Source organism: Eublepharis macularius, chromosome 16 (genome assembly GCF_028583425.1).
Source record: "Eublepharis macularius isolate TG4126 chromosome 16, MPM_Emac_v1.0, whole genome shotgun sequence".
Taxonomy (NCBI): domain Eukaryota; kingdom Metazoa; phylum Chordata; class Lepidosauria; order Squamata; family Eublepharidae; genus Eublepharis; species Eublepharis macularius.
The window spans coordinates 48632491-48659252 of NC_072805.1; the positions used below are offsets into that span (position 1 = coordinate 48632491).

Sequence of the window (26762 nt, forward strand, 5' to 3'; positions counted from 1 at the left end):
GCCAGCAGCAGCAGGAGCACGCTTACCCCCTAACGACGGCAGGGATGTGGGAGGACAGCATAATTCCCCCTCACATTTTAAAAATCTTTTGGGGAAGCAGGCAAAACTGACACTCCTTCATGTCTTGAGTTCAAATAAAGAAGCTGAAAACAAATTAAATCTGTGCAACCAGACAATTTAAATCCTTATTTGGAGTCAGACATATGGGAGACAAATTGGCCGTGTCAAAGATTCTGTTTCTGCTATGCTTAAAAATTAAGCAAAACTGGGAAACACAAGAAAGTGAAAATCTGCTGTTTGGTCCTCCAAATAAATGTGTCGCTGGCCACTTGACCAGCAGGCTGAGACAAGAATCCTTCACAGCGCTGGCCACACACAATACACGTGTCGGCAAGTCTTTCCCAGGAAATTTCCAGCAAGTGCCTGTCAGTAAAGATGGGAAATTTCCTCCTCCTCTTCCTGCCTAGCTTCTCCGAAGCCGAACTTGAGCCAAGCTCGGGCCACCAGTCAGGTGCCTCTTGACACTCCATCAGAGCTGAAATCGAAGACGCTCTTCTTGGGCCCCGAAGGCTAAGAACGTCGGCTCGCCAGCCTGCCTTTTCCTTCCTCGGCTTCTTGCAGAAACCTCAGTCTGTTTGGACTCTGTTTTGTAATGTAATTCTGGAATCATATCCCGTTCCTTTTGGTGACTCCTTGTTCTGCTCATCAAGTGAAATTAGGCATTATTTCAAATTTGATACCATGTTGATAATATACATGATTTGAAATTGCAGATCTGTTCTTGTTTCCAGCTCTATTAAAAATAAATGAAAAAGAATAGGCAATCCGCATTATTAGGGCTTGACTTATAACACTTTGGAGCTGATGTCTGCAATGGTACCGATAACATAAGCCTTGCATTAATAGGCAGTACCTGTGATTAATATCCAAAAAGGCACAACTGATGATAGGCAGGGGTGTGTATATTAATTGGGATGCTGCCTCCAAGGTATGCCCGTAGTATACATGTGGTTTGAGGGGGTGGGGGGAAGCGGCTGCTTCCTTTTGGGTCTGTACACACGCAATGCTAAAGAAAGGCAGGAGAGGAACAGCCCCGCTAGGCGTCCGTCCGTCCTTCCGTCCGTCTCAACTGATGTTCATTCCTTTCACTTTATTTCAGATCACCACACTGGTACAAAATGAGCCCGGAGAAGGAAGGAGGAATTCTAATGAGCTTGAAAAAGAAACCAAATGGGCCCCACTTATTGCCCTGAATTTGCACAGGCAGAGATTCAGGCGTTGGGAAACCTGCTGATGTATTTGTCATCATAAAAAAGGACTTATTTGGACTTAGGGAAAAAAAACAGAAGGGGGAGGGAAACTGCAGAAAGGGCAGAGCGCAGCGCTGCCTCCGAAGGGCAGTTATTGCTTGCCCTTGCTTGGAGAAAAAGGCTTCCTCGATGGGATTACGTCCCCTCTCATAACATATCAGTCGTCTGATCAGAAATTCATAACGCAGGCCATCTATTTCTCGGCCCAGCGAGGGCTGCATGATTGAATTTAAATAGGCAAATGCCAGACGTGAGCTTTGACATTCTCTCTCTGTGTGTCTCTTTTGCCTGCCCTCCCCAACATAATGTCTCCCCCCACCCCCACCCCCGTTCTCTCTTTCTTCCCTTTTCTCCACTCCTGCGTGCGCCACCATTTTGTATTAGGCATGAACTAGCATGATGCGAAGTTATCAGGAAATGGAGGATGGATGTGGGGAGAGGCAGGGAGGCACACGAACGCACGCACACACACACACACACACACACACACAATAATGGAGGGAGGGAGGGAGGGAGGGAGGCTGACAGAATTGGAGGGCAGAAAATGGTAAATTGTTGCTGTCATGCTCTCCCTGGGACAGTAAAATCTGTTTTTAAAGGCCCTCTCCCCAATTATTTTTCTCTCTCTCCCCCCTCCCTAAAAGGAAATATTTCAAGATAAATTATCCAGGTGGTATCCTTACTAAATCAGCAGAATGGCCCTGGCTGAGAGGCCCTCTCTGCGTCTGGCCCCGCGCTTTACGTATTTGGCTAGGGAAAAACAAAATGCACAATGAATTTGCCCAGAGAGGCTCCGGGAGAGGCCCGGAGGGAGGTGTCCTCCACTCACAGGGTGCTCGGGATCCTGTACCTGGGGAGGGGGTTCAGAGAGACACGACACCCCCCCCCCACGCCAGCCACAAACAAATGAGCCACACCACATCCGGAGGAGGAAAGGGCAGAGCTCAGGGGAAAGTGGGGGGAGGCTTTGCTGTGTCCAGCCCCCCCCCGCCCCCCCAACTCAGGAAACAGAACGACAGGCACTGTTGGTCTGGAGTATTTGGGTGGGGATGAACGAATGGAGCTGCCGAGTCAGTGAAGGAGGATGTTTGGGGAGCAGGTTGAAGAAGCGCTGCAAACATGCCCCCTCCACCCCAGAGTATATTTTAATAGAGAGAGAAATAAACAAAGGCAGCAGCTCTTCCCGCCCCCTGCACATTTCAGAGTAGACCGGCCTACCAACCAGGCCTTTCCAAGAAGGGAGGGGAGCAGAGGCCTCAGGGTGCCCCCGAATCCTGCCTCATGCCTGGCTTTGCATTTGAGGAGCCCTAAAGGGGCTCCTTCCTTGGGCCTGGGCTGCCTCTCTGCCCCTGGCTGGAGCTGGGGCGGGGGAGAAGGTGGGAGGCGCAGTGCCAAGCCCCCAGCAAAACAAAAGACAAATTACAGAGCTGACAAGTTGGGTCCGATAGGAATCGCCTTGTGTTCCCAGCCACTGCCACAGACGTCAATCTAGCGGAGTAAGAGAAGCTGAGACGGTGACTTGTTACTTCATGCTGAGAAGACACCTACGGTATATATTATTACTGTTAGCAACAGCCGTGTGAAGAATCCTGTTCCTTTTCTAGCAGCCGCAGTAGGGAAAAACACAGGCGGAGTGGAAAGCAGCTCTGAAATGAGTTTTGTGGGTGACATGGGGAGACTGGCTGAATAGCCTTACCTTTCGGGCATCACTAATTCCCACTCTCCTGGCCACAGAAATGTATTTGGGCTTTCCTACTTTAATGCACAGGGAAGCTGCCAGCCGCCGGAGTGCGTGTGACATTGGCTTCCCACGGCCCTTTGGCACAGGCTCACACTTGTATTCTAACAGCACGAGGAAGACAGGAGCATGGTTGGGGTGTCTGGAGCGCCCATCCTCAAGAAAGCTCTTTGCAGTGTGTTTTGGCTGGGATGTGAGAAAGGCAGGGCCAGACAATTGATGTTGGCCTGGAAGGGGCCTGGGGTCCCCAGATGAGGACTCGGGCAGAGAGACGGAGGCCTGGCACCTTTCCCCCTACAATCCCTGCTTGCATGTGTGTGTGTGTGTCGGGGGGGGGGGGTACCTGGCCTGATCTCTTTGCTGCTCTGCAGCACTCCATTGCATATGGCCAGAGGGCGGCATTGCAGCTTTCAGGCACAGCAAGATCAGATCACCTGAGAAGAGGCAAGGTCTCACCTGGCCTTAAATAGCTGCTACACTCTGGAGCTGCTGCGAGGGGCTGAGAGGTTTGGCTTGGTCCTGCCTTCTAGGCTCCCCCAAAGCCACCCTGACCCCCTTCTGATTTGCTGGGCCCTTCTCCACCACAGCAGGCAACAGGCAGCTGCTGCCAGCACAGAGTATTGTTTCACAGGTATTGTCGTGTCAACGTGCACTGCTTCCATGCACGTGCCTTAGCACTGCTTCCATGGGAGTCCAGCATTCATGCTTGTGCATGGGAAATACCACGGCTGTTGCAGACGGCGGGTTGAAAAAACAATACGCAGGATGGAATCAGTCTGGAACAGAATTAAAACTAACCGTTAACTATTAAATTAACTATTTCCAAAACAGCCCCTGACAGCCTGCAGACACTGAAATCCAGCATATGCAATGCAATGGCAAAACGTGTCTGGGCAGCTGCTGATTCAGTTTAAAGCATTTGCTGTAGGGTTCTTAGGGATGCAGCGTCACAACATGCATCTGACGAAGAGAGCTGTGGCTCTCGAAAGCTTATGCTACAGTAAAGTCGGTTAGCCTTAAAGGTGCTACTGGACTCTTCACTATTTTGCTACTACAGACTAACATAGCTAAGTCCTCTGGATCTAGAGTCACAACAGAATCTGACAAGAAAGGACTGCGACATTTTTATTAAGCTCCCTGCAGAGGTTTGGTGCTAAGTGTTTTATGAGGAAAAATAGGCGACGGGTCTTAAATATCTACTTTTGTTTTGTTCTAATCAAAATTAATTTTAAAAAATATTCAGCCGTGAAATCCTCCTGGGATACGACTACCTAGATTTGGGGTTTTAATACTAGCGACCAGGCCTTTAAAAAAACCCTGTCCTTCCTACAAGCTGAAGGTAGCAGATGAGGTTCCACCCCACTCTGTTCACCTTTGCCACCAACCTAAGGCTCAGAAAGAGTAGCTGGCCCCACAGGCCCAATCCCCCAGGAAGAGGAACGGCTGAGTGAAGGCTTCTTCCAGGCCCCACTGGCCCTAGTCCGACCCTCTGCCCACTACATCAAGTTGGCCTTAAGGAGTTAAACAATTCTGCGGAGGCTGCCGTGCCCGGCTGCCCAACACACCCAGCCGCTGCCTGGCGCTGGCAGTCATTTTCTCTGCACGGGTGAGTGTGCGTGTCAGGGACTGGGCCCCTCGCTGCATTTGTCACTTCATCAGCAAAAGATGTTAATAGTTAAGTCATTTTTGAGATGGTTCATATAAAGTATTTTAGCATTTTGATGGCACTGATAATAAAGCGTGCTCGTCTCAGGAAAAAGGAACGCTGCTTCAAAAGAGCGCGAGCACCCCCCCCCCCCCCGCTCGTGTCTTCTCTCAAAACGCTGCAGCGGCAATTCAAGGGGACCCCCTGCTACTGAATTTGGGGAGGGAATCGTGGGCAGTAAAATAAAGCCTCTCTCTTGAAAGAAAGGCCCAGTGTTCATTGGGCTGCAAAGTTATTAAAGAAATTGAATTATACAAGAAAGCTTGCCTGGCAGAATGCATTATTTCCTGTTTCTGGTTTTCCCTCCTTTGCATTATATTTTTTAAGGATTTTTCCCCCTTTGCTTGCTAGAGGTATTTTGAATGAAAACACATGTTTTATTTTACATAAAACAAATCTGTTGGGCATTTTCAAGAAGGGGTTGGATCAGAATCTCTCGATGCCAGAAAAATATTGAGGAATAAGGCCAGAAAACTATGCCGTGTGGCTCAGTTACCAAACCTAGCCTGCTGCGGTGGTGTGTGGGGAATGTTCACCTCTCCAGATTTTGGGGGCTGCTGCCTTCTTGGGCTGGCTGTACCTGCCAACGAGACAGGCAGCGAAATCAGAGGACACGCCCTCTGCACTCATCCATGGAGGATCAACTGCCCTGCAGGGCGGTCCTTCTGGGAGGTGGCCGCACACGGCACTTCCGAGCCTTGCTCCAGTGCCCCGTGGGGCACTGTGATCTCTGTGGGGAAGGCCAGAGCAAAGAGGCATGTCTGGAGGGAGCAGCATCATGTCCCACATGCTGCTGTGGACATTGAGCAGGCAGCCCTTCTGCTTCATGAAGGTGGGTTAGTTGAACGCTAGGGTTGCCAACTCTGGCTTGGAAAATTCATGGAGATTTGGGGGGGGGTGCTGGGGAGGGCAAAGTTTGGGGACGGGACCAAGCTCAGCAGGCATGTGCACCCTCCCTCTGAAGCTGCACTTTCACCGGCGTTGATCCCTGTGGTCTGGGCATCTGTTGCAATTCCTGGGGAACTCCAGGCCCCACTTGGAGGCTGGTAACCCCCGTTTATACCTCTCTTCCTCTACCTGTTTCCCATCCATCTGCCTTACCCTTCCCAGGAGTCAGGCTGTTCACTGGGTGCAGGACTGCAGCCTCATAAGCACGGTTGTTGTTGTTATTATCCCCGACATCCCTAGGTAGCAGAGGCTGTGGAGGACCAAGGGGTGTGATCCTGGAGACGGGCTGCCCGCCTGAGTGGGCAGTCCTGCCTGGGAGGGGCCGAGGCTCCGACTTGGCCCAAGGCAGCTGCCTGTCTTTGGGGGTCCTCTGACAGACCCCTGCAAATGAGCCACACTCCCTTCCTTTGAAGGCATGATGCCGCAGGCAGAGCGCATTAGCCCAGCCACAGGGGCCTCGCAAGGGGGCCTGCGGGCAGATGGGCAGCAAGGTGTGCTCGGGGTTGACTGGGGGGCAGCAGGAAAACAAAAGGGGGGATTCCTGAGGGCTTTTGCTGGCCCAGGGAAGGGCGGGCCACGGCTCTGCGGGGCCTGGCCTTTCTTTGCCCGGCTGCTGAGTGAGTGGGCGTGCCAGATGCCCGCGCCTGGGCACAGCACTGGGCCGGCGGTCTCTGTGCCCCCTCCTGGCCTGCCCACCCGTGCCAAGAGAGCAGGGGGAGGGCCAGGGGCCACCGTTCCCCCTCCGAGGCCTCTCCCCGGAGCGGCTTTCCAGCCCCAGCAGGCCATCGACGGGGGGCCTGCAGCGGGCGTCGAGGGCCGGCCCAAGGGAGGGTCGCGCGCGGTGCTGGGGGGAGGCGGGGCAGGGCAGGGCAGGGCGGGCGGCTCGCAGGAGCGCCGGGCGGTTCCCAGGAAGCCTTCGAGCCGGCGCGCCCGAGGCCCTGCGCGGCGAGAAGGGGGCCCCGCGCCGCCCCGCCGGGCTCCTCCGCGCCCCTCCGCTCTGCCGTCCGGGCGGTGCGGTGCCCGAGCCCCCGGCTGCGGGGCGAGCGAGGCGCCCGTCGCTCCCCGCTCCTCCGGGGCCCGCGGTCGGAGGGGCTGCCCGAGGCCCGGCGCCGCTTTCGGCCTCCCGGAGCCCCGGCGCGAGGCCAGCCGGAGGAGCAGCGGGCAGGCCAGGCGCGCTCCCGCCCGCGCCCGCGCCCGCGCCCATATGCAAATGCGCCGCCCGCCCGCCCGGCACGCGCCCGGCCCCGCCCCTCGGGGCCTCCGGCGGGGGCGCCTTTGCAGGGGGCGGGGCGCCACGGGGTCGCGCTCTCGCCGGAGGCGTCCAGCAAGCCGCTCGGGGCAGAGCCCAGCCCAGCCCAGCCCAGCCCTGCCGCGGAGCCGCGGGGGCGGAAGGGCCGAGGGCCGGCTCTGGCCTGGCCCCCTCGCCGCCCCCAGCAGAATGAGGTCGGCGGGGCGGGGCCGGGCAGGGCAGGGCCGGGCGGGGCCGCTTTCCCCGTCTTTCTCGCCGCCCCGACGGGGGCGCCGCTGCGCTGGGAGGGGGCAAGCGGAGAGCCGGCCGGAAAGGCCCCCTGCCGGGTCCCGACGGGGCGCTGCTGGCTGCGCGGCCGCACGGGAGCTTCCGGGGCCGTCGGGCGCCCGGGGCTTTCCGTGCCCGGCCCGTCTCGCCTGTCCCGGGCGCGCCTGCCGCTGCCCTGTGCCCGGCGCGGCGCGGCTGAGGAGCGAGCCGGGCTTCCGCTCCCCCAAGACCGGCGCAGCGGCCGCGGCCTTGGGCGGCAACGAGGGGCCCCTGGGGCGCTCCGCGGCACGAAGGCCCGGGCAGGGCGCGCGTCTCCGGGCGGGGGCTCCGGCCCGGGGAGAGGCGCCCGGCCGCGACTCTGGCGAAGCGGCTGGAGAAGCCTGCGCGTGGCCCCCGCCTCGGCCACGCGGCGCCACACGGAGGGCCCGCCGGCTTCGCGCGGGGGCCGCAGAGCAGGGCGGCGGCAGGGGAGCTGCTGCTGCTGCTGCTGCCGCCCCGTCGCTGCCGGCTCGGCTCTTCCCTGGCCGGGCCTCGGCCGGCGCTCCGGGCCCCGCGCAGTTTGCGCCCCGCGGCGCATCTCTCCCCTGGGGCTGCCGGGCGGCCGTCCCCTGCCCGCGGCGGCGGGGCCCGTTCAAGGCCTCCGTGCGCGCGGCGGGGGCGCGCGCGGGCCGTGTTGGGGGGCGAGGCTCGTTCCCTCCCTTGCTCCCGGGCACTCCCGAGGCTGCGCTCTGCCGCGGCTTGGCTTGGTGCGAGTGGACCCAAGGGCTGGTTTCAGCCCCGGAGAGGCGTCCCTGCTCCCTTCTGGCCTGCCGCGGCCCTCAGCCTCTCGCGGGTGACCCGATGGCTGGCTGGTGCCCCCGTGTCTGCGGAGGAGCTGTGCCCACCCTTCGGGCTGGCCGGCCTCCCTTGCTCTTGCTGGGGCTCGATCCCTTCCGAGCCCGAGTCTCTCTCCCTGGTGCAAGTGCCTGAGTGGAGAGGCCGGCTTAATTCCCAGGTGCCGACATACATGCACCCTGCTGGCTGAGATCTTCACGGAGTAGGGCCAGAAACCGGGCAGGGGGGGCATTTTCAAACCGCTGTTCATAATGCATAGACAAGTCTTTATGAACCGTTCTGATGGTAGTATTTCACCCCTTCTGCTAACAGGGGATTTAATTTCTAGACCACATTGTTAGAACCGATTGTTTATGTAATTGTAGGGAGCATTTCTGAAGCCCTATCCCAGGCCTTGCCCGGTGGGACTTATTCCTCAGTTCTTTGTCGGTTGATCACAAGAAGGCTAATGGGATAATCCTCAAGGACGTTTCGGTGCCAGGGACTTGAGATGTCGAGGAGGGGGCCCGGCCATGTGCAGCCCCTGGCTGCTGAATAATTTTTTCTGGCCCTGTTTTAAATAGGACAGACAATCCTCTCTGTTTATCTCTCTGCTTCTCTGTTAGTTTGGTTTCGTGTGGGTCTCATATGTGACATTTCTCCATGAAACAATCTCAGCATGGGGGGGGGAGCCCCTTAGATGAATGGTCAGTGTCTGGTACACACAAATTTGTGTTAGAACGCTACAGTGAAGGTGCGAATTACTGACAAGATCTGGAATAATTCCTACAGCTGTCGAAGGGTTCATTTTCCCCTCTGCATGACGGATGAGGAATAAGAAGTGGTTTCTGAGATCATTAATGTGCATCATTCCGTTAAGTGTTATTAAAGTCCGTCCATCTGAGGCAGCAGAACAATATCTTTTGCCTGCTTTAATTCACCCTCTTCCCATAGATGCTTTTTTGGAAATGCGTTTTATAGAGGATTCAGCTCATAACTGCGCATTTTTAGGATGGCATTTTTAGAAATATTTGCTAGCTGCACATGAATCTGCAGGTCATTTTGGGTGAATGTGATTCCTAACCTTTAAACTGCAAGAGCAGAGCCTGAAAAGCTAGCTTGTGGAAACAAAAGGGGGGGGGGTTCCATTCTGCGTCTGTGGGAAGCAACTTGGGCAACAGGGCCCTGTGAAATTTGATGTGACGGACCAGGCTGCAGTGAGTGTTCAGCAAGGAATAAGAAAATTAGGAGCAGCCCCGCCTCCCATTCCTTCTTGCAAACAGTTGTGTGGAGAGCAGCTTTGCTTGCTGTTCCTCAGATGAAGAAACAGTTGCCTGGTGGGGAGCCAGGGCCCCAGTTTGGCTCTGGCTTGAAGAAGCGGCTGATTTCCATCCCTTTCTCCTCTTTGAGCCCACGCCCCCTACTTCAGCCCCTGACTTTTTCCTGGGGGTCTGAAGGCAGCCCATGGGGGGGGGGGTAGCTGAGAAGAGGGGGATGGATGCCGGGCCCTGATTACAGATGGATCATATTAAATCAAAAGTAATTTTAGCTAAACAGGAGAATTCACTTTAAAGGTTTTTAACCTGCCTTAAGAGCCCCTTTCCCCCCTTGAAGTCCAGAGATAATAAAATACAATATAATTTATGGAGCGCCTTTTGTGAGTGTGCATTCCTGACTCTCTCTCCCCCCCCCAATAAGATAAAACATACCCAACCCCAGGGATGGTAATGAAGGCAAAAGAGGACAGAGGCCGTCCTGATGCATCCTTGGAAAGGCCACCGTCCTTTTGGAAAGGAAGACCTGGGCACACCTGGAAAGGGTCCCTGAGACGCCCTCCAGGGACTTGAGAGGCGCTGGCGGCGCAACTGGCCACACCGAGACAGCCCAGCGTGGCTCAGCAAGCCCTTGAGTGCCTGGCATTTGTGATTCGAAGAAATCTCCAGGCAGGGATGTAATCATGAACGCCACATAAAAAGACCTTTCCCACCCCCACTTCTAAATTACATTATTTCACAGATGTGCAAATACTTCTGAGGGAAAAATTACATTGATCAGGTTTTAATACCCCCCCATGTTACACTTCAGTCAAATGTGGGGAAAAGACCCCCCCCCTCCCATCTTTGTCTTCAGAAAGGTGCTAGATTATAAACATCTGAAGGAAATGAAAGGGGGGTGGCCAGTCCTCCCCAAATTCTTTCCAGATTTCCCTTCCTTTCACCAGCAACCTTCCGTTCTCCGAGGTGAGGGAGTGAGAGGGAAGGGAAGGCGCTTCTGCTTCTTGTTAAGACCGAAAGGCAAAGACCCCGCCTCGATAAATGCTGGTTTGGCTTGGCTCATGTTGAGGTCTTGTGCATTGAACCAAACATGCAAGCTCTCCCCATCCCCAGAGCGTGTGGGGGGGGGGGGCGGCGGGACAGGGCAGTCCTTGGGAGGGGGTTCAGCAGGCACCACCAGAGCTGTTCTGCAAAAGTTTTCTCAGTGTCTTTTCAGTAGCTTTGTTTTGCATGTTGACAGAGAAAGAGATCTTGTTTTCCACATGCCCCCTGCTTTGCTCTCCCAAAGCCTTCACAGGACAAGGAAAAAGGTCCCAGTTCCTCCTCGCCAGTGTTAGCAGCATTTGCCCAGTCCGGGAGTAGGGCGGCTTACTTTGGCTTAACTGCATCAGAGGCTCAAGCTCTGGGGCATTTTGGTGGGGCGCTGGCATTGGGTAAATTTGGCACTTGCTGGCTGCCCTGGGATTGAGCTGTAGGGTGACCCTCTTTCTCCTGTGGTGACTTCTTGCTGCTGCTGAAGGCTGGGATGCCGAAACCAACCCTGGGGTTGCTGTTGCTTAGCCGGCCCTTTTGCTTTCCCCCAAAGGGGAGAGAGCAAGCAGAGTCCAAGAATGCAGAGCTGATTACAGCGCTATGGAAACTGCTCCACAAAAATGTGGAACGAAAGCCCAGCTCCAAGTGTGGTTCATGTATTGTAACAGCTGTGACAGCGTGGGCCCACTTAACACTTGTTCAATTACAACAGGGAGGGAGAATTCAAAAAGAAGCCAGATTTATAGAAGGCGCAGCATAATCGTTCACATGGATGGTGTGCCCCCCTGCCCCCCACCTCCCCTCTCTAGCCCCCTGGCCCCCAGCAGCCTGGGCTCTCCTTGACAGTTGAGGGAAATTCCTGCGGCACCTCTCCTCACTTGAAAAATGTTTTCTAGGGCTTGTGCTATTTGCAATTTATTTTTGCCATCAAGGTAGAAAAACATTGCTGAATTTACAGGCATCTTTCCTTGGTTACTTTTTCTGATATAGTTAGGCCGAAAAGAGTAACCTGCCTCTGACACATGCGTCTTTCTGCGGAGGGAATGTGGGATACTCTGCAGGGTGGACTTTGGGCATAAACTCGTGCTTAATTGGCAATGAATTGGCAAAGAGGCATTTGTGCCTCTGCCATAATTGAGTTGTTGAGCAAGCACAGCGAATACATCTTTCCAAGTCCTAATTTTTGGGTTTTTTAGTTTTGACATGGAACTTGGCCACACATTTAGGGCAAAGTTACTCCTAATGCCTGTTTTAAAATATTTGCTAGTGTTTTATGCTCGAATTTTGTGTGTTGGAAACCATAGAAATATCTCTCCTTGATTCAGACAAACTGTTTAGTCTAGAGAAAATATTATCTATAAGGCTGGCTGTCTACAGTTTTTTTTTCTTTAATTTCATGATACCTCAAAAATCCAGGACTCCATTGTGCCCATCTCTCTTTTCTTTGATCTTCACCCCAAATAGCCACACAGCAAATGTTTGCACAGAAAGGCACGCTTGGTGAGCAGCGGGCCACAGAGCTCCAGGCTTGGCTACTGTCCTTAAAAGGCATTAGGGGAAGTAAAATTGCTTTAGGCACCAGCGCTTTTGGTGGTAGATTCTCCCTGGCCTTCCTCCCCAAATTGACAGCCCTAGCGTGAATCCACAGGGACAGCATGGGGGGCCCTTGGTAGGTCCGCAAGCACAAGGCGGGTTTCCTTCCCAGGGGAGGGAGCAGTGAAATAGCCCCCTTCTATTGTGCTCTGCAGTGGCATGTCAATCATTTGAGCGGCAAACCTGGGAAGAGAGCAAAAAGTCGCCTCCTTTCCCTCCCACGCTGGAGCCGAGATGGGACTCATTTGCACCCGGGGCCAGAACCTTATTCTGTGCGGGGTTGTGAAAACGACCCCCCGAGGCCAGCTCTCACTGGACCGGGTCTGGCGATTGCGGCTGAGCCCGGGAGGAAGGCGAGTCCTCTGGGGAAACGCGGGTTGCCACGAGGGAAGCCGCGCGAGGGCTCCGCGCCCTTGTCCCGTTTTCCTCTTTCAAGCTCCCACCCCTGCAATCTACAAGATAATCGGGGGGGGGGGCATTTTTTAGAGCCTTTCCCCCGAGAGGGTCCGCGAGCGGTTGCATCGCATCTCTTGCTATGGCTAAGCGGAGGGCTTCCCGCCCGCGTCTCTGCTGTGCAAGGCGTCCTTTTTTTGAACGGAGGGGGGAAAGGGCGCCTCGTGCTCTGCGCTCGCAGCGGGGCTTGGGAATCGTGCCACCGGCTTGGGTCTAGATCTGCCCCGGAAAAGCGGCGGCGGGGGGCGGCATGCCGCTCAGCGCCACCTTTTCAAGCAGATGTTCGCCATCATAAAAGGTGCCAGAGAGTCCCAAGAGGCAGGCTGGTGGGTGAAATGACTGGACCGCGTTGGTGTTTCAAAGGCAGGCTGCCTACAGCTGGCAAGAAGAGCTTGTGGTTGATGGATTATCCGACTTTAAATCCAGTAGATGTTAATATCATCAAAATCTTAGTGTGCGTAGCTTTTAAAAGAATGTGTAACTTAATCTACAAAAGCAGTTGTTTGTCGTTGGAAGGCAAAACCATCTTGATTCCCTGCTGGAGTTAACACGCGAGAACCAAGATGGCTTTCAAGGCCCTTCAGTTGCCATTTTTAGGAGGCCATTTCAAATACTCCCCCTCGAGAGAGGGCTGAGAAGGTTCAAGAGACTCTTGGTGAGCTTTATCTGACATGAACAGCAGCCCCGGAAGCGGGCGCGCCCCAGCCTCTGCGCGGGCCGCGCTCGCCCGGCTGCCCCTCCTTGTGGGCACCATCAGCGGCACGTTCCGGCGATGCCACGAAGCGGGCCCTGCGGATGCCCGGCCGCCCCCGCTCTTCCGGGCTCTTGAGGTTTGAAGCCCCGAGCGCTTGTTCCAAAAGGGGCAGCCGGTAATGGAATATTGCCGAGGGGGGGCCGGCAATCGTTTCTCTTTGAGCTGCTCTCTTGGCGCTTCTTCTCATGCTTGGAAGGAGCCGAAAAAAGAGCCCTTGGCGGAGCATTAAGAAAGGAAACTCCAGGGGTGGTTTCAGGAGCAGAATAGGACGCGGCTTGACAAAAGGAGCCGAGGCAGGCGCGCCAGCGGCTCCTTTTCTCTCCCGGTTGCGGGAGGCGGCGATGGACGCGGGAACCTGGAGCGGCGCTCTGCCAGTAGATGGCGCTGCCGCCCGTTTGGGGGGAAGAGCCCGGCCGCGACTCGTGGCCCTTGGGCGGCTGTTGGCTGGCCTGGGGTGGGAAATCATTAAAATGCTTTTTCCCGGTTACCTGCAGTTGCAACGAGTCTTGGCTCTCTTTAAAAAAGGAAGAACATGTATATGGCTGTGTGTGATGCCTGGGATGCAGGCGGAAGAGATGGACCTCGCGAGGATCTTCTGGTGCCAGGGCAGGGGATGCTTGGCGTGTGGCTTGTCCCTGGAAAGGCCCCCTCTCCCTGGGACTTTGGCCGACCATATTTTTCACCACATAGCTGGGCGGTTCTCACCACTTCTGCTCAATTGAGGCCAGTGTCTAAAGGGACCCTCCTTTGAAGAGGCAGTACAGGTCAACTGGAGCTTTGGAAACACGGCCGAGTTTGCCTCCCATCGCCTAACTCACTTGGGTGCCTGTTGCCAGGCAAGTCTGTGAGGGCTGTTCGTGGTTTTTTTTAATATAAAGAATTTTATAGTAAAGTATAGTAAAGTAAGTGCATAACAAAAAGATTATACAGATTGTAGATTAGACATTAAAATTGAAACTTATACAATCTTATACGAACAATAAGTATGTAAGCAATACATCTTAATAGTTTTGGGAGTTAAACAATACACTTAAGCTTCTTTGATCTAAGAAAGAAGAAGATTGCGTACTTGACTTGAGGTCTGTTCTGGTTGGAGTTCTTCTTGCTGAAGCGCGGGTGTTTGGACTGTGTTTATTTTTTCCTGGGCTTGCACATACTTGAGGGAACCGTTAATGCAGCTGAAGCCACAAGAGAGCCGACATCCCACAATAATGGCTGCTGGAAGCAGCAGCAGGCTGGGTGCCTGCCCTCAAAATGGTGATCACATTGACCCCAATGCGGGCACGTTCGGGTGCCTGCTGAAGTGTCCCCAGGGCCCTCTGCACTGGCGGCTGGGCAGGCAGGCCTTCCTCCAGGCTTCGCTGCTCCCCCCTCCAGGGAATGAACCTGCAGTGAGCCGATCCCTTTCAAAAGCAAAGGTCAGCAGGGAGGGCTGAAACAGGAAACATCTGCCCAAGGGGAGCAAATGCCTGTTCTCCCAAGCAGGCCAAATGCGCCTCTCGATCAAATGCCCTGCGATTCCCACAGCCCGCTCAATCAGTTCTGGCTGTGGTAGTTTGTTTTTTAATGTTAGTTTTCCATCCACCCTCTCTCAAACATATATTTAGCTGCTGTTAATTATGGCCAACATAAATTGGTTTCTTAGGCTTTTAGCTGAAACATGAGAGCATTCCGATATTGGTATTAAGTTTGTCCTCAGTATCATATGGCTTAAAAATACTGAACTCGATTCCTTTTGAATTAACTGAGCCTTATTTTATCCCCCCCCCATCACCTATCACCATAGTAACCACGAACTGTCAGTTCAGTTTCTGACATTTTTCTCATTTGGTAAGATTTCAGAATTGCTATCCTCCCTGCCAACATGTCAGGAACAAGAAAAAAAATGGCATGAAAAATCTAATGGGTGTCTGGTCTGATTGTCCTCAAGTTGTGGCAGGAAAGACAAAAACTGATGAATTGTGAAATGTATTCAGAGGGATTCAAGAAAAGCAAGGAGCTGAGTGCCCCCCCCCCGAACACCACCTCCTCGTTTTCATCTGGTTGAGCTCGATGAGCCCTACATGCTTGCCCTGACACCCGGGACTGTAGAAATCAAAGATTAACCCTTTGTACGTTTATCTTGCTGATTCCCACCCCCTTCCCCTGTTTTTTTAGAGTTATCATTAGAAAATAAAGTTCTCCTGTTTTGCTTTCCAGCCATGTTCCCCTCCATTTTAGCACCACTAAATTTGATTCCATCCTTTAAGCCCTTCGATTACTGCGGCTGTTCTTTCTTTTTGGAGGGTTGTGCAATTTTGTGTTCATTCGAGAGAAAAAACAAAACAGACACCCCTGTATAAAGGGAAGGGCAGACAGTGGATGACCTGGAGGGGCAGGGTAGAAGTCCTGTTAGAAAAGGACAAGCCCCATCCGTCCCCATTGGCCTTTCCCCCCCTTTCACTGTCTCTGTCTCTGTCTCTCTCTCTCTTCTACAGTTTGAGGAAGAAAAATCTCATTCAAACTGATTTTTAAAAACCTGTCAAAATACACGCTTCTTCATCTGTCATAAGAGAGAGGAAAGGAGGTGTCTGTGTGCAGTAGAGCAGCAGAATCCTTAAGGCCTTCCTCAAAGCACCTGTTCTGTCTTTTGAGGGAGGAAGGCTGCACTGTCCAGCTGTGCCGGCCAGCAGTGTGTCCTTTGCATGCCTGCTCAGCAACTTGTTTGGGGCACCATAGCCTCACAGTCTTGAAGACCCCCCCCCCCTCACTGCTGCCTGCAAATTCTGGCTCAGCAGCCAGTTTCGGAAGCCCCTGGAACTGTGGGGGAGGGGCACCACATGGTTTCTCCTTCACATTACAGTGGCTGCAGCCCCTATTTTAAATTAAACGGGGGTCACTCGGAGATATGTACAGCATTGCAACCATTTGCTGAGGAGGCTGGGAAAAAATACACACACATGCACGCACATATATATACACACACACCTCTCTAGCATGCAGACCATGGTCTGAATACACAATGCATATATAACAAAACAAAATCCAAATTGGCCTTTTGGCAGTCCATAGATTGGATACCAACCGGATCATATGTTTCAAATGTTTTCTGAGTTCTGCAGCTTGTCTTTGTCTGGAGGGGCTGGACAGAAGCCTCAGGCATGTGTGTTTGTGCATGTGCTTGTGTGTGTAACATCTCCATTTGTGAGAAAATGGGTGTGTGTTTGAAATGCAGGCGTGAAACATTATCCTGGCACTGAACCATCATGTTTGTTTAGTTTGCTTCCAATTATAAACATTTCCAAAAGCAAGTCAGTAGAGCTCGAACCCGTACTTGCTTTCCTGTAACACGCCTATTGACTGCCAGCTGTCTTGTTCACTTTTGGTGAAACAGACACCACACTCCCTTTGTGAAGCCAAGAACCTGGAGGTGTCTTTGAAGAAACGTGTGTCCTGCAGTGCGCAAGGTCCACCGAACAACAGCACAAACAGAAATATTCTTGAACGTCCTTCTGGGTTGTAAGGTTTACTGTATCGTAAGCTGTGTACTGCTGTTCACAGCTCCGGGGTGTCTAAGCCACAGCACCCTCAGTTAATTGTAAAATTCCACACACTTTGGGAAACCGGGACGTGTCATTTATATTCCACGCCTGTCAGGTGTATAAATATTAAAATATATTAGCAAAAATGGCTGATTATCCCTCAAACATTTTGTGATAAATCTTACCTTTTTATGGTGCGAGAAGGGGCTTGGGCCTAAATATTTTATGATATTTGGAAATATTCTTTAAACAATCTAGATTTATTATTAATAGTTTAAACATTTATAACAGCCTTAAAAATTCTGAGTCTCAGCTCACGTTACAGTCATAGACCAAGACAAAGTTATTTTTCAGTGCAAAATATATACGGACCACAGCGGTGGCTGCCTTTTCGGGGGGGGGGGGGTGACAGCATCCAAAGCCTTTTGCAGATTCCAGGCCGATGCGAGGAGAGCTCAACATGAAGCCCCCGTTCTACATGAAGTCCTACAGCGGCACGGAGGGCGGCTGTTAATCCTTCTCTCTTGCTTTGCTCCGGCTGTCCGTCCGTCCCTCTCCTGGCTTTTGCGGGGGGGGGGGGTCAGAGGAAGAGCAGGGCTCTTACCTTCCAGGCAGCATCCACAAATTCTGCTCCCTTTGAAAAACTGGGTGAGGCTTTGTGGATGGTTACTTTCCCCCTCACGGCCTCATATGTTATGAATATGTAAGCTGGGCCGTGGATGGTAGAGAAGGTGATACATATTTATTGGCCTCAACATCTGTGTGGTTCATGAACGAAACACCAAATGGCTGTCAGCGTGGCTGCCCAAGGGAGAGCAAGATGGAAAGGGGCCCCAGAAATCCAGGGAGAAAAAGAAGGGGTCGGAAGGCACAGCCGTCACTCCTGGAGGAGCTGACTTGGGGTGTGCGACACACTCACTTTGTTTGGCTCTCAGAACTCAGCTGGGGGTTAAATTGGAATCCGGACATCAAAGAATTCTTCCACCAGACCCACATTTTGTCCATATAATTTTTTTTCTTCCAGTTGTCTGTCAGGTCCAGTGTATATCTAAACTGTACTGACTCCATTTTCTAATGCTTCTAGTGTTTGAGTGTTCTCTTCCCAGGTGCACCAGTTCCCATGCAGCATTCCCACCGGAGGAGACTGTTTTGTCTAACACCGTTCTACCAAGCATTGGCCTTGACGGAGAGCAGCTTCCCAGGACTGAGAGATGTTGTTTTGAGAACTGTGGGGGGAGGCTGATCCAGATGGGTATTGTTACTCTGTATCTTATGCTTGCTCTTCATTGGTAACAATGATCATGTACCATCCTGATTCTCCTATTCAGGACAGTGGACTATAATGGACCTTTTCTGCAGTAAAGTTTCCTTTTCCAAACAATGGACTTGTGTTTGCTTCTAAAGGGAACCCTGTAGTGAGTGCCTTATTTAGCCACAGTCTGACATTTTGTTACCAATCATGTCTAAGTCGGACCCAACGGAATCCAAGGTTGTCCCGGACAGGGATCCTTTGTTTGATCCGTATGCGTCTCCCGACAATCAACCCGTGCAAGCCCAAGACTCCCAGGAGCTGGGAGCAGCCGGGAACGGAACCGGAGCCTCCACTTCCACCCCGCCTCTCATCGATCTCAATACTCGGGACGAGACCAAAGCTGACCTCGGGGCAAGGCCGAAAGCGACTGCTCTCCCTTTGATTTCGGTACCCACCCCGTCGGAGTGGGGAGCCAGACCCCGAGAAACCAGAGAGCGTCGGGCAGGTGGACTCCATCCACTAATTTCGATGGAAGGGCGCCGAAGCCTAAGAACCGTCCCGGAGCTAGACAGCAGCCAACCATGGAGATATTGGAACAGGACATCCGAGCAGGCGGAGGGGGACACGTCTCGCCGCGGCGCCCTGAGTTGGGATTACTCCGAACTCGTTTCATGGAAAGAGCCAACGGAGGTCCCTGAACAAAGTTGGGAGCAGATACAAGGTCGCACCTATGCGGTGGATACCAGCATCTCGGCCGTGACGGGTATGGCCAAGGGAATCCTAGCTGCGAGATCGAGAGTCGTCCAAGGGGACCCTCCTCCTTGGGGCCCCTTGTCCCCGGTGAGTGCAACGAATGAAGCTTCAATAAGCGAGCAACCGGGGGCAAGTCGAATGCAACAGTTAGAAGCTAAACTGATGGATATGGAAGAAAGTTTGGCTCATGCCATCCATTTAATTTCGGCAATGGGAGCAGGGGAAAGACTGTCCCCTGAAGAGATGGCGATACAGATAGCTACCCTTCAAAGTGTTATCTCCTATCCGATGGAGGATGTCCAGCAGCGGCCGTCACCTACCGGCGAGGGGGACACCCATTCGGGCGAAGCGGGAGAGCAACCCAAGGAACTTCCAGCACAGCAGGAAATTCCACCGAGCAAGGAAGACCCGGTTGAACCACCCGGAGAGACCCCCACCGAACTTCCTAACCAGACAGGGGAGGCGCCGCCAGACGAAACTCCCGTTGAGAGGCCTACGGAAGGGGAAGAAAAGCCCAGTGATACACCGGTGAGACCCCCTCTTACTTCTCCTATAACGGTCCGGCCGGACCAAGCGGGAGCACACGCGGCTCCATCCGAAGAGGGAGCCCCTCGTCAACCGCGAGACCTTGTCCCCGTCGGGCAACCTACGGGGGACGGCCTAACAGCGCCAAGAAGCCAGCAGCTGCTTCCCAGATTAACAACACCCGGAGGGGCAAGCCCGCGCGGCCTTCCACCTGTTCAACCCTCGCCGCTGCGGCCCCTCTCACCTCGACCGCAGCTCATACTGTTGCAGCAGCCCCAGGACCAGCCCGTCTTACCACCCCCGAACCAACCGGGACGGCCTGCACCATTACGACACCTTCAACCCCCTCCTCAGCGGCCGATCTCCACTCAAACACTCCAACCTCCTCCACCTCGACAGCTGCCACTAACGCCTCCCGTATTACCGGCCAGACCGAGACTGCCGCCTCCTGCTCGCCTGCCACTACAGCCTCCGGCCCAACCAAGACCAACCCCGACACCGCAACCACGGCAACCTCCGCCCGCACAACCAGCCCAACCCCAGCCGGCACCGCAAGTTCAACCGCCACCCGTACAGCCGGCACCGTTGCCCCGACCGAGAATCCAGTTACCTCCTCCTGTTCCTCAGGCGCAACTAAGACTGCCGATGGACTTTTACCCAGCGCCTGCTCCGAGACAGGAACTCCCGATGGGTTGGGTGAAGCTGGAAGCCACCTTCGATGGGGATCCATCCAAATTGGGATTTTTCCTAGTCCAAGTGGTACAGTTTTTCAACCGGTGGGGGCACCTCTTCGGCAGTGAGGCCAGTCAAATCGAACATCTTGGATCTCGTTTACAGGGCAAAGCAGCAGACTGGTATGTAGGACTATACAATGTCGGGGCCCCAGAACTCGATACTCTTCAGGGGTTAGTGGATGCTATCCGAGCGCAATATGAAGACCCCTTAGAAGAAACCCGGGCCCGAACAGAATTGCAAGCCATCAAACAAGGCAGCATGTCAGCAAGAGACTATGTCACAAAATTCCGGCAATTAGCAGCCAAGTGCCCTAGGTGTGAGGAGTCCACCAAGATTATTCTGTTCAAACAAGGCCTTAACCCGAGACTTTTGGACAGAGCCCTCATGCAAGACAATCCCCCCACGCTGTTAGGTTGGATACAACTTGTTTGCGAAGTGGAGAATCGCATTTTGGAAGTCCGTTTGGTTGAACAACAACAACAAACGGGACAAAGAAGACCATTGACCTTACAGAGGGGAGCACGGGGAGCTAGCTACGCCACCCGTGGAGCGAGAGATGCTAGATGGCAACAAGGGCTGTGTTTGCATTGCGGACAGGCTGGTCACTTTGCAGCACAATGCCCTTACCGGCCTGTGCAAAGACCTCCGCTCCAATTACGGCGTCCAACCCTTGCTCCATTTCCTACGCTCCAACGCCCGACTCCAGCACCACGAACAAATAGAGGTCGCGGCGCTTCCCAAAGGCCAGCCTCGGAGAGAGGGCTGGAAGCGGAAGAAGTCATGGAATATGATCCCGCTTCTCCAACCGCAGAAGCTAATCCAGAAAGTCCCCAGTCGGGAAACGAAATGGATCTGTCGTGAAAGGACCCAAGCGACAGATCCGCCCTAAGCCCGTCCCTGCACGGAACCGGCCGCCTGGGTCCATCTTATTCATGCCAGTGACTCTAATCAACCCAGAGAGGAAGATGCATATTCGGGTGCAAGCTCTTATTGACTCGGGCTGCTCAAGAGACATCATTGCCCCTGCTCTAGTCAATGGACTAGTCCTACCAACTCGGGATCTACAAAATCCAGTAATCTTTGAGCAAATGGATGGTACCAACATGAATCCTGTAACAACTGAAACCATCCCAGTGATCACAGGCATGGGACAACATTGGGAAAAGAGGTCCTTTGTCATCAGCTCGACTGCCAAGTACCCGTTAATTCTAGGCAGCAAATGGCTATGTGATCACAATCCCTACATAGACTGGGCACAAGGATGTATTACCTTCAGTCATACCAACTGCAAAAATCACCGTTGGAATCAAAACTGGGGCGAAGATCCAACTCATAAAGAAAAGGCCCTCCTCACCCAAGAAGAAGTCAACCAAATACCCGAACCGTACTGGCCTTTTCTAAATGCTTTCTCTGAAGAGGAAGCAGATACTCTACCCCCGCACCGACGAACGGACTGTGCGGTAGAAATTTTACCCGGAGCCTCACTGCCCAAAGGACGACTTTATCCCATGAGTCTCCATGAACGCGAAGAGCTCCGGAAATTCATCGACACCAACCTCCAACGAGGGTTCATCCGCCCAGCCGCTAGCCCCCACGCCGCCCCAGTCCTCTTCGTGAAAAAAAAGGATGGGGGACTTCGACTGTGCACAGATTTCCGAGGCTTGAATGCAGTGTCCACCAACAACGCCTATCCTATACCGCTCATCCGGGACCTTCTCAACGTCGTGGCCCAAGGTAAGATCTTTACGAAATTAGATCTCAAAGATGCTTACTTCCACGTTCGTATCAAGGCAGGGGATGAGTGGAAAACCGCTTTCAATACGCCCCTCGGACAATATGAATACTTAGTTATGCCTTTTGGTTTGACGGGAGCCCCGTCCGTATTCATGTCCATGATAAACGAAGTTCTACACGAATTTCTGTACAAAGGGGTGGTAGTGTACCTTGATGATGTGTTAATTTACTCGGACACCGAGGAAGAACATATTCAAACGGTACAAAAAGTTTTAGCCACCCTGATGAAGAATAAACTGCCCATCAAACTGTCCAAATGTGAATTCCATAAAACCGAGCTCACTTACCTCGGCTACTGTATCTCCCAAGAAGGTCTGAAAATGGATCCAGCCAAAATACAGGCGATCCAGGATTGGCAGAAACCCACCACCCGTAAAGAACTACAATCCTTCCTGGGGTTTGCCAACTTCTATAGAGACTTCATAGCAAATTTCGCCCATATCACGCTCCCTTTAACAGACTTGCTGAAAACCAAAGATAAAGGGGACCAAGCTAAAAAACCCTCTACCAAACTGCAATGGACCCCCGATTGCCAAACGGCCTTCGATTGTCTAAAAAAGCAATTTGTAACAGAACCCATCCTCTCCCCCCCCAACGAACACTCCCCTTTCATAGTACAGGTTGACGCCAGCGATGCGGCGATAGGGGGGGTTTTACTGCAGAAGGGGGAGGACGGTAGGCTGCGGCCGTGTGCTTTCTTGTCTAGAAAATTTTCGGAGGCGGAAAGAAATTGGAATGTGTGGGAGAAGGAGGCCTTTGCAGTAAAAGCGGCCCTCTCTAACTGGAGACATTGGCTGGAGGGGGCGCGATACCCTTTCGAGGTCTGGACGGATCATAAAAATCTGGAGGCCCTCCGAAGCCCACGCAGACTGAATGCCAAGCAATTGCGCTGGGCGGAATTCTTTTCCAAATTCAACTTCACTCTAAATTATCTCCCGGGCAAAACTAACTTTTTGGCAGACGCCCTATCGCGCATGCCCCAACATAAGAGCAAACGGGAGGAGACTATCGACACTGTCTTCTCACCTACGCAACTTGGGGGCGTGGTGACTACTTGCAGCCATGCCAAGCAGCCCCTCCCGGCCAACCAAGAGTGGAAATCGAAACTCAAAACTGAGGTTGAGAAGGAGGGGGATAGGGCTCCGCGAAGCAAACTGACCCAATCCCCACAAGGGGATTGGTTAGCCGGGAGCAAATTTTATGTCCCAGACAGCCTCCGACTGGAAGTTTTGCAGCGCTGTCATGATGCTCCCACTGCTGGACATTATGGGTATCTGAAAACTTTGCACCTCATCCAAAGACAATTCTGGTGGCCGGGCATGCGCAAAGACATTTCCCAATACGTTAGTTCCTGTCCCATTTGCCTCAGCGCCAAAACCAGAAAAGGGAAGCCTCCGGGTCTCCTGCAACCATTGGAAACGCCAAACAGACCCTGGGAAATAATATCTATGGACTTTATCACTGATCTACCTATCTCAAAAGGACATAATTGCATTTTAGTGGTGGTAGATCTGTTCTCCAAACAAGCTCATTTTATCCCCTGTACTACTATACCCTCCGCTCGAAAACTAGCAGATTTGTTTCTGAAACACATCGTAAAATTACATTCTTTTCCGTCCAAGGTGATTTCGGATCGCGGCGGACAGTTCGTTGCCAACTTCTGGCGGGAGCTTTTGAAAATGTTGAATATTGAACAAGGCCTCAGTTCAAGCCACCACCCACAAACCGACGGGCAATCCGAAAAAACAAACCAAATATTAGAACAGTTTCTTCGTTGCTACATTAATTTTCAACAAGATAATTGGGTGGACCTTCTCCCTCTGGCCGAGTTCTCATATAACAACAGTGTACACGCTTCAACGGGGGAGGCCCCCTTCAAAATTGTCTACGGAACTCACTTCAATCCCTTCCCGTTGGATGCCCCCCCTCTCCATTCCTCTAAACTGCCAGATGTATCTTCGTGGTGGGGGGAGGCGGCGCAGCAATGGACTCTTATTAAGAAGCACCTTGACAAAGCCAAACTGGATTACAAAAAATACGCAGACCGCCATCGTGCGGCCGAATGGGAATTACAACCCGGTGATCATGTGTATATTTCCACAAAAAATTTAAAACTTGCTCAGACCAGCCGCAAACTCGCTCTGAAATTCCTAGGACCTTTTCCTGTGCGCAAGATAATAAATAAAGTGACTGTTGCTGTAACTTTGCCCAAGAACCTGCGCCATGTGCATGACACGTTCCATGTCAGTCTTCTAAAGAAAGCTCCCACCGACAACAAATGGCACGTCAAAGCTCCACCCATTCCAACTTTAATTGACGACCAAATACACTATGAGGTACAGCAAATCTTGGACTCTAAACTCAAACGAAATCAGCTTTTTTACCTCATTAGATGGAAGGACTTTGATTCTGGTTACGATGAATGGGTACACTCTGCACATGTTCATGCTCCTAGACTAACCAAAGCTTTTCATACTCGCTACCCATATAAGCCAGGGGGGGATCTGTTTTAAGGGGGGCAGAATGTCAGGTCCAGTGTATATCTAAACTGTACTGACTCCATTTTCTAATGCTTCTAGTGTTTGAGTGTTCTCTTCCCAGGTGCACCAGTTCCCATGCAGCATTCCCACCGGAGGAGACTGTTTTGTCTAACACCGTTCTACCAAGCATTGGCCTTGAAGGAGAGCAGCTTCCCAGGACTGAGAGATGTTGTTTTGAGAACTGTGGGGGGAGGCTGATCCAGATGGGTATTGTTACTCTGTATCTTATGCTTGCTCTTCATTGGTAACAATGATCATGTACCATCCTGATTCTCCTATTCAGGACAGTGGACTATAATGGACCTTTTCTGCAGTAAAGTTTCCTTTTCCAAACAATGGACTTGTGTTTGCTTCTAAAGGGAACCCTGTAGTGAGTGCCTTATTTAGCCACAGTCTGACATTCATAGTGTTACCTAATTTCACAGTGCAATGCATTTTCTAGCCTTTGAAGTGTTTCCTGAAGGGAGTGCACCCTCTTAGGCACAGTGTGCAAACCGTCCCCTTGCGCACATGTGTCCTTGCCCTAGTTCCTCGCAGGGGCGTCACTGTTTCTCACACGTGTTGCATAGCTCTGTGCTTCTAGCCATGCAGAAGTCTGCCCCACAATTCTGTGACAGTAAAGCCCTCCAGACACACGGCACCGCAAGTGTGGGGACTGCTTAGGAGGCCTTCGGATCTCCTGCTGGAGGGCTGGGGCTCGGCACAGACATCAGGCCGCTGCCTGCAAGTTGCCATTCCTCCCCCACCCCAATAAGCACACTGTTGTAATGACGACTTACTAAAAGAGGGAGCTGTGAAAAAAGCAAGAACGGAGAGGAGGCGCCTCCTGCGGGGCTCCCTTCTGGAGCCCTTTTCTGGGCTTGTCTAGCTTGGTCTTTCCCAATAGATTCACCCCCTTTTGTTTTATTTTAATCACATTTGTGCACAAGTGGATTAAAAACATGTTTTGCCCAAAGCCCCTCTTTGGGGCTGTTGTTTTGACGTGGGGGAGAGTTGTGGCCATGTTCAAAACATTCTGGGGCGTAACCCCCACCACACCCCCACTATTTTTGCAGGCACAGAAACGAAAGCTGCCATGGTGGCATACGTCACCCGTTGACTTTAAAGTAGCTTTTTTGGGTGAGGGGTTTTAAAGTGTCTTTGAGGCCTTGTAGTAGATTGGTGAGAGTTGGCGGTGGTTGTGTTGTTAGAATGCAGCAGCAGCAGCCCAGTGTGATGGGTGTGCGTGTGTGTGTGTGCTCATGGAGCATTCTTTATGGGACACCCCAGTGGCTTTTGGGCAGCAAGTTGGGGAGGAGAACGGTCCAGTCGCCACCACGTTGGGCCCCCTGGCGGGAGCCTGCCCACCCTCCGTCCCTGCTGGAAGAGTTGCCTTTGGCCAGCCTGTCAGGCCGCCTGGTTCACCTGCTCCGTCCGGCGAAGAGTGAGACCTCCCAAGTCCAAGGACGCTGCACCTCACTGTATGCCTGTTGGTTTGCTTTTAAAACGCCAGCGCTTCCTAATACTTTTATTATAGAGTTTTAAAAGAAACAGAGAGAGGGCCCTAGCTGGCCACTCCCAGGGCAGGCTGAAGCTCAGCCCCTTGGGCAGACACGCCATCCTTGGCCAGGTGGAGCCAGAGGGGAGGCCATTCCTCCCCCACCCCAGGGCTCCATATGCGGTTTGGGCGGTTTGGGCCTGTGCTTGGTCTGGACTCGGAGCTTCCAAGTACCAACTGGTTTCCTTACTGGGGCCTCAAGGCAGCCGGACACCTTAGGCATTTTATGTTTCCCCTCAAAATGGAGGCCAGAGGGGAGGAAAAGAGGAAGAGGAGGCTGCTGCCTGGCGGAAGAGGAGGGCTTGCTCGGGAATATTAGCCTTTCCATCTCCTCATCCTTTTGCTGCTACATGGATGGAACCAACAGCAAAGGAGAGCGAGCTGCCATAGTGGAGGCCTGAAGGGAGGGCTGGCGGTCCTTGTGGCTATTCGGGCAATGTCAGGAGCCTGGAGAGAGAGGCGCCCCCCCTCTTTTATTGTCCTCCCAGGGAGCAGAATTTGAACTTAATATTCCATGAAATAAGGCATTGTAATCAGGTTGGGTTAATAGAAGAAGTAAAATTGCCTCTCCTCTCAGCAGACATTAGAGCCAGGCTGCGTTATTAAAGTTTTTGTGCGGACAGGCGCTTTAAAATATATCCTCAGCAGCTGACGCAAACGTCTTTGCGCTGGGGATGACAGCTTTTCAGATCTTAATAGGCTGTTCAATTCAGGGCTGCAGATTCTGCGTGTGTTTCTTTTTGGAGCCCGGCTGTGGCGTGAGGGCTGAGATGGCAGGGGGAGAATCTCTCTCTCTCTCTCTCTCTCTCTCTCTCTCTCTCTCTCTTTTCCTGGCACACAGAAGAAGCTTTTCTTCCCAACTCGGCTGCATGTAAATTGGCCTCAATCAGCAAACAATTAGAATGATGCACAGAGTTGCTTGAAAAGCTGCCTCTCTGATGTGATATGATGGTAGTGGTGGCGCTTGAC

General features: G+C 52.8%; 1 protein-coding gene across 1 annotated transcript; it reads left to right on the forward strand.

Annotated features, from left to right (window-relative positions):
- The first annotated feature begins 6119 nt into the window (after positions 1-6119).
- On the forward strand, positions 6120-8186 carry LOC129343902 (collagen alpha-1(I) chain-like). The gene has a single exon (XM_055000282.1). The coding sequence runs from the start codon at positions 6120-6122 to the stop codon at positions 8184-8186; it is 2067 nt and encodes a 688-aa protein (XP_054856257.1).
- Positions 8187-26762: the final 18576 nt, after the last annotated feature.

Excerpts from the sequence above, each read along its gene's own strand:
- LOC129343902 (XM_055000282.1), top strand. The coding sequence starts at position 6,120 with ATGCCGCAGGCAGAGCGCATTAGCCCAGCCACAGGGGCCTCGCAAGGG.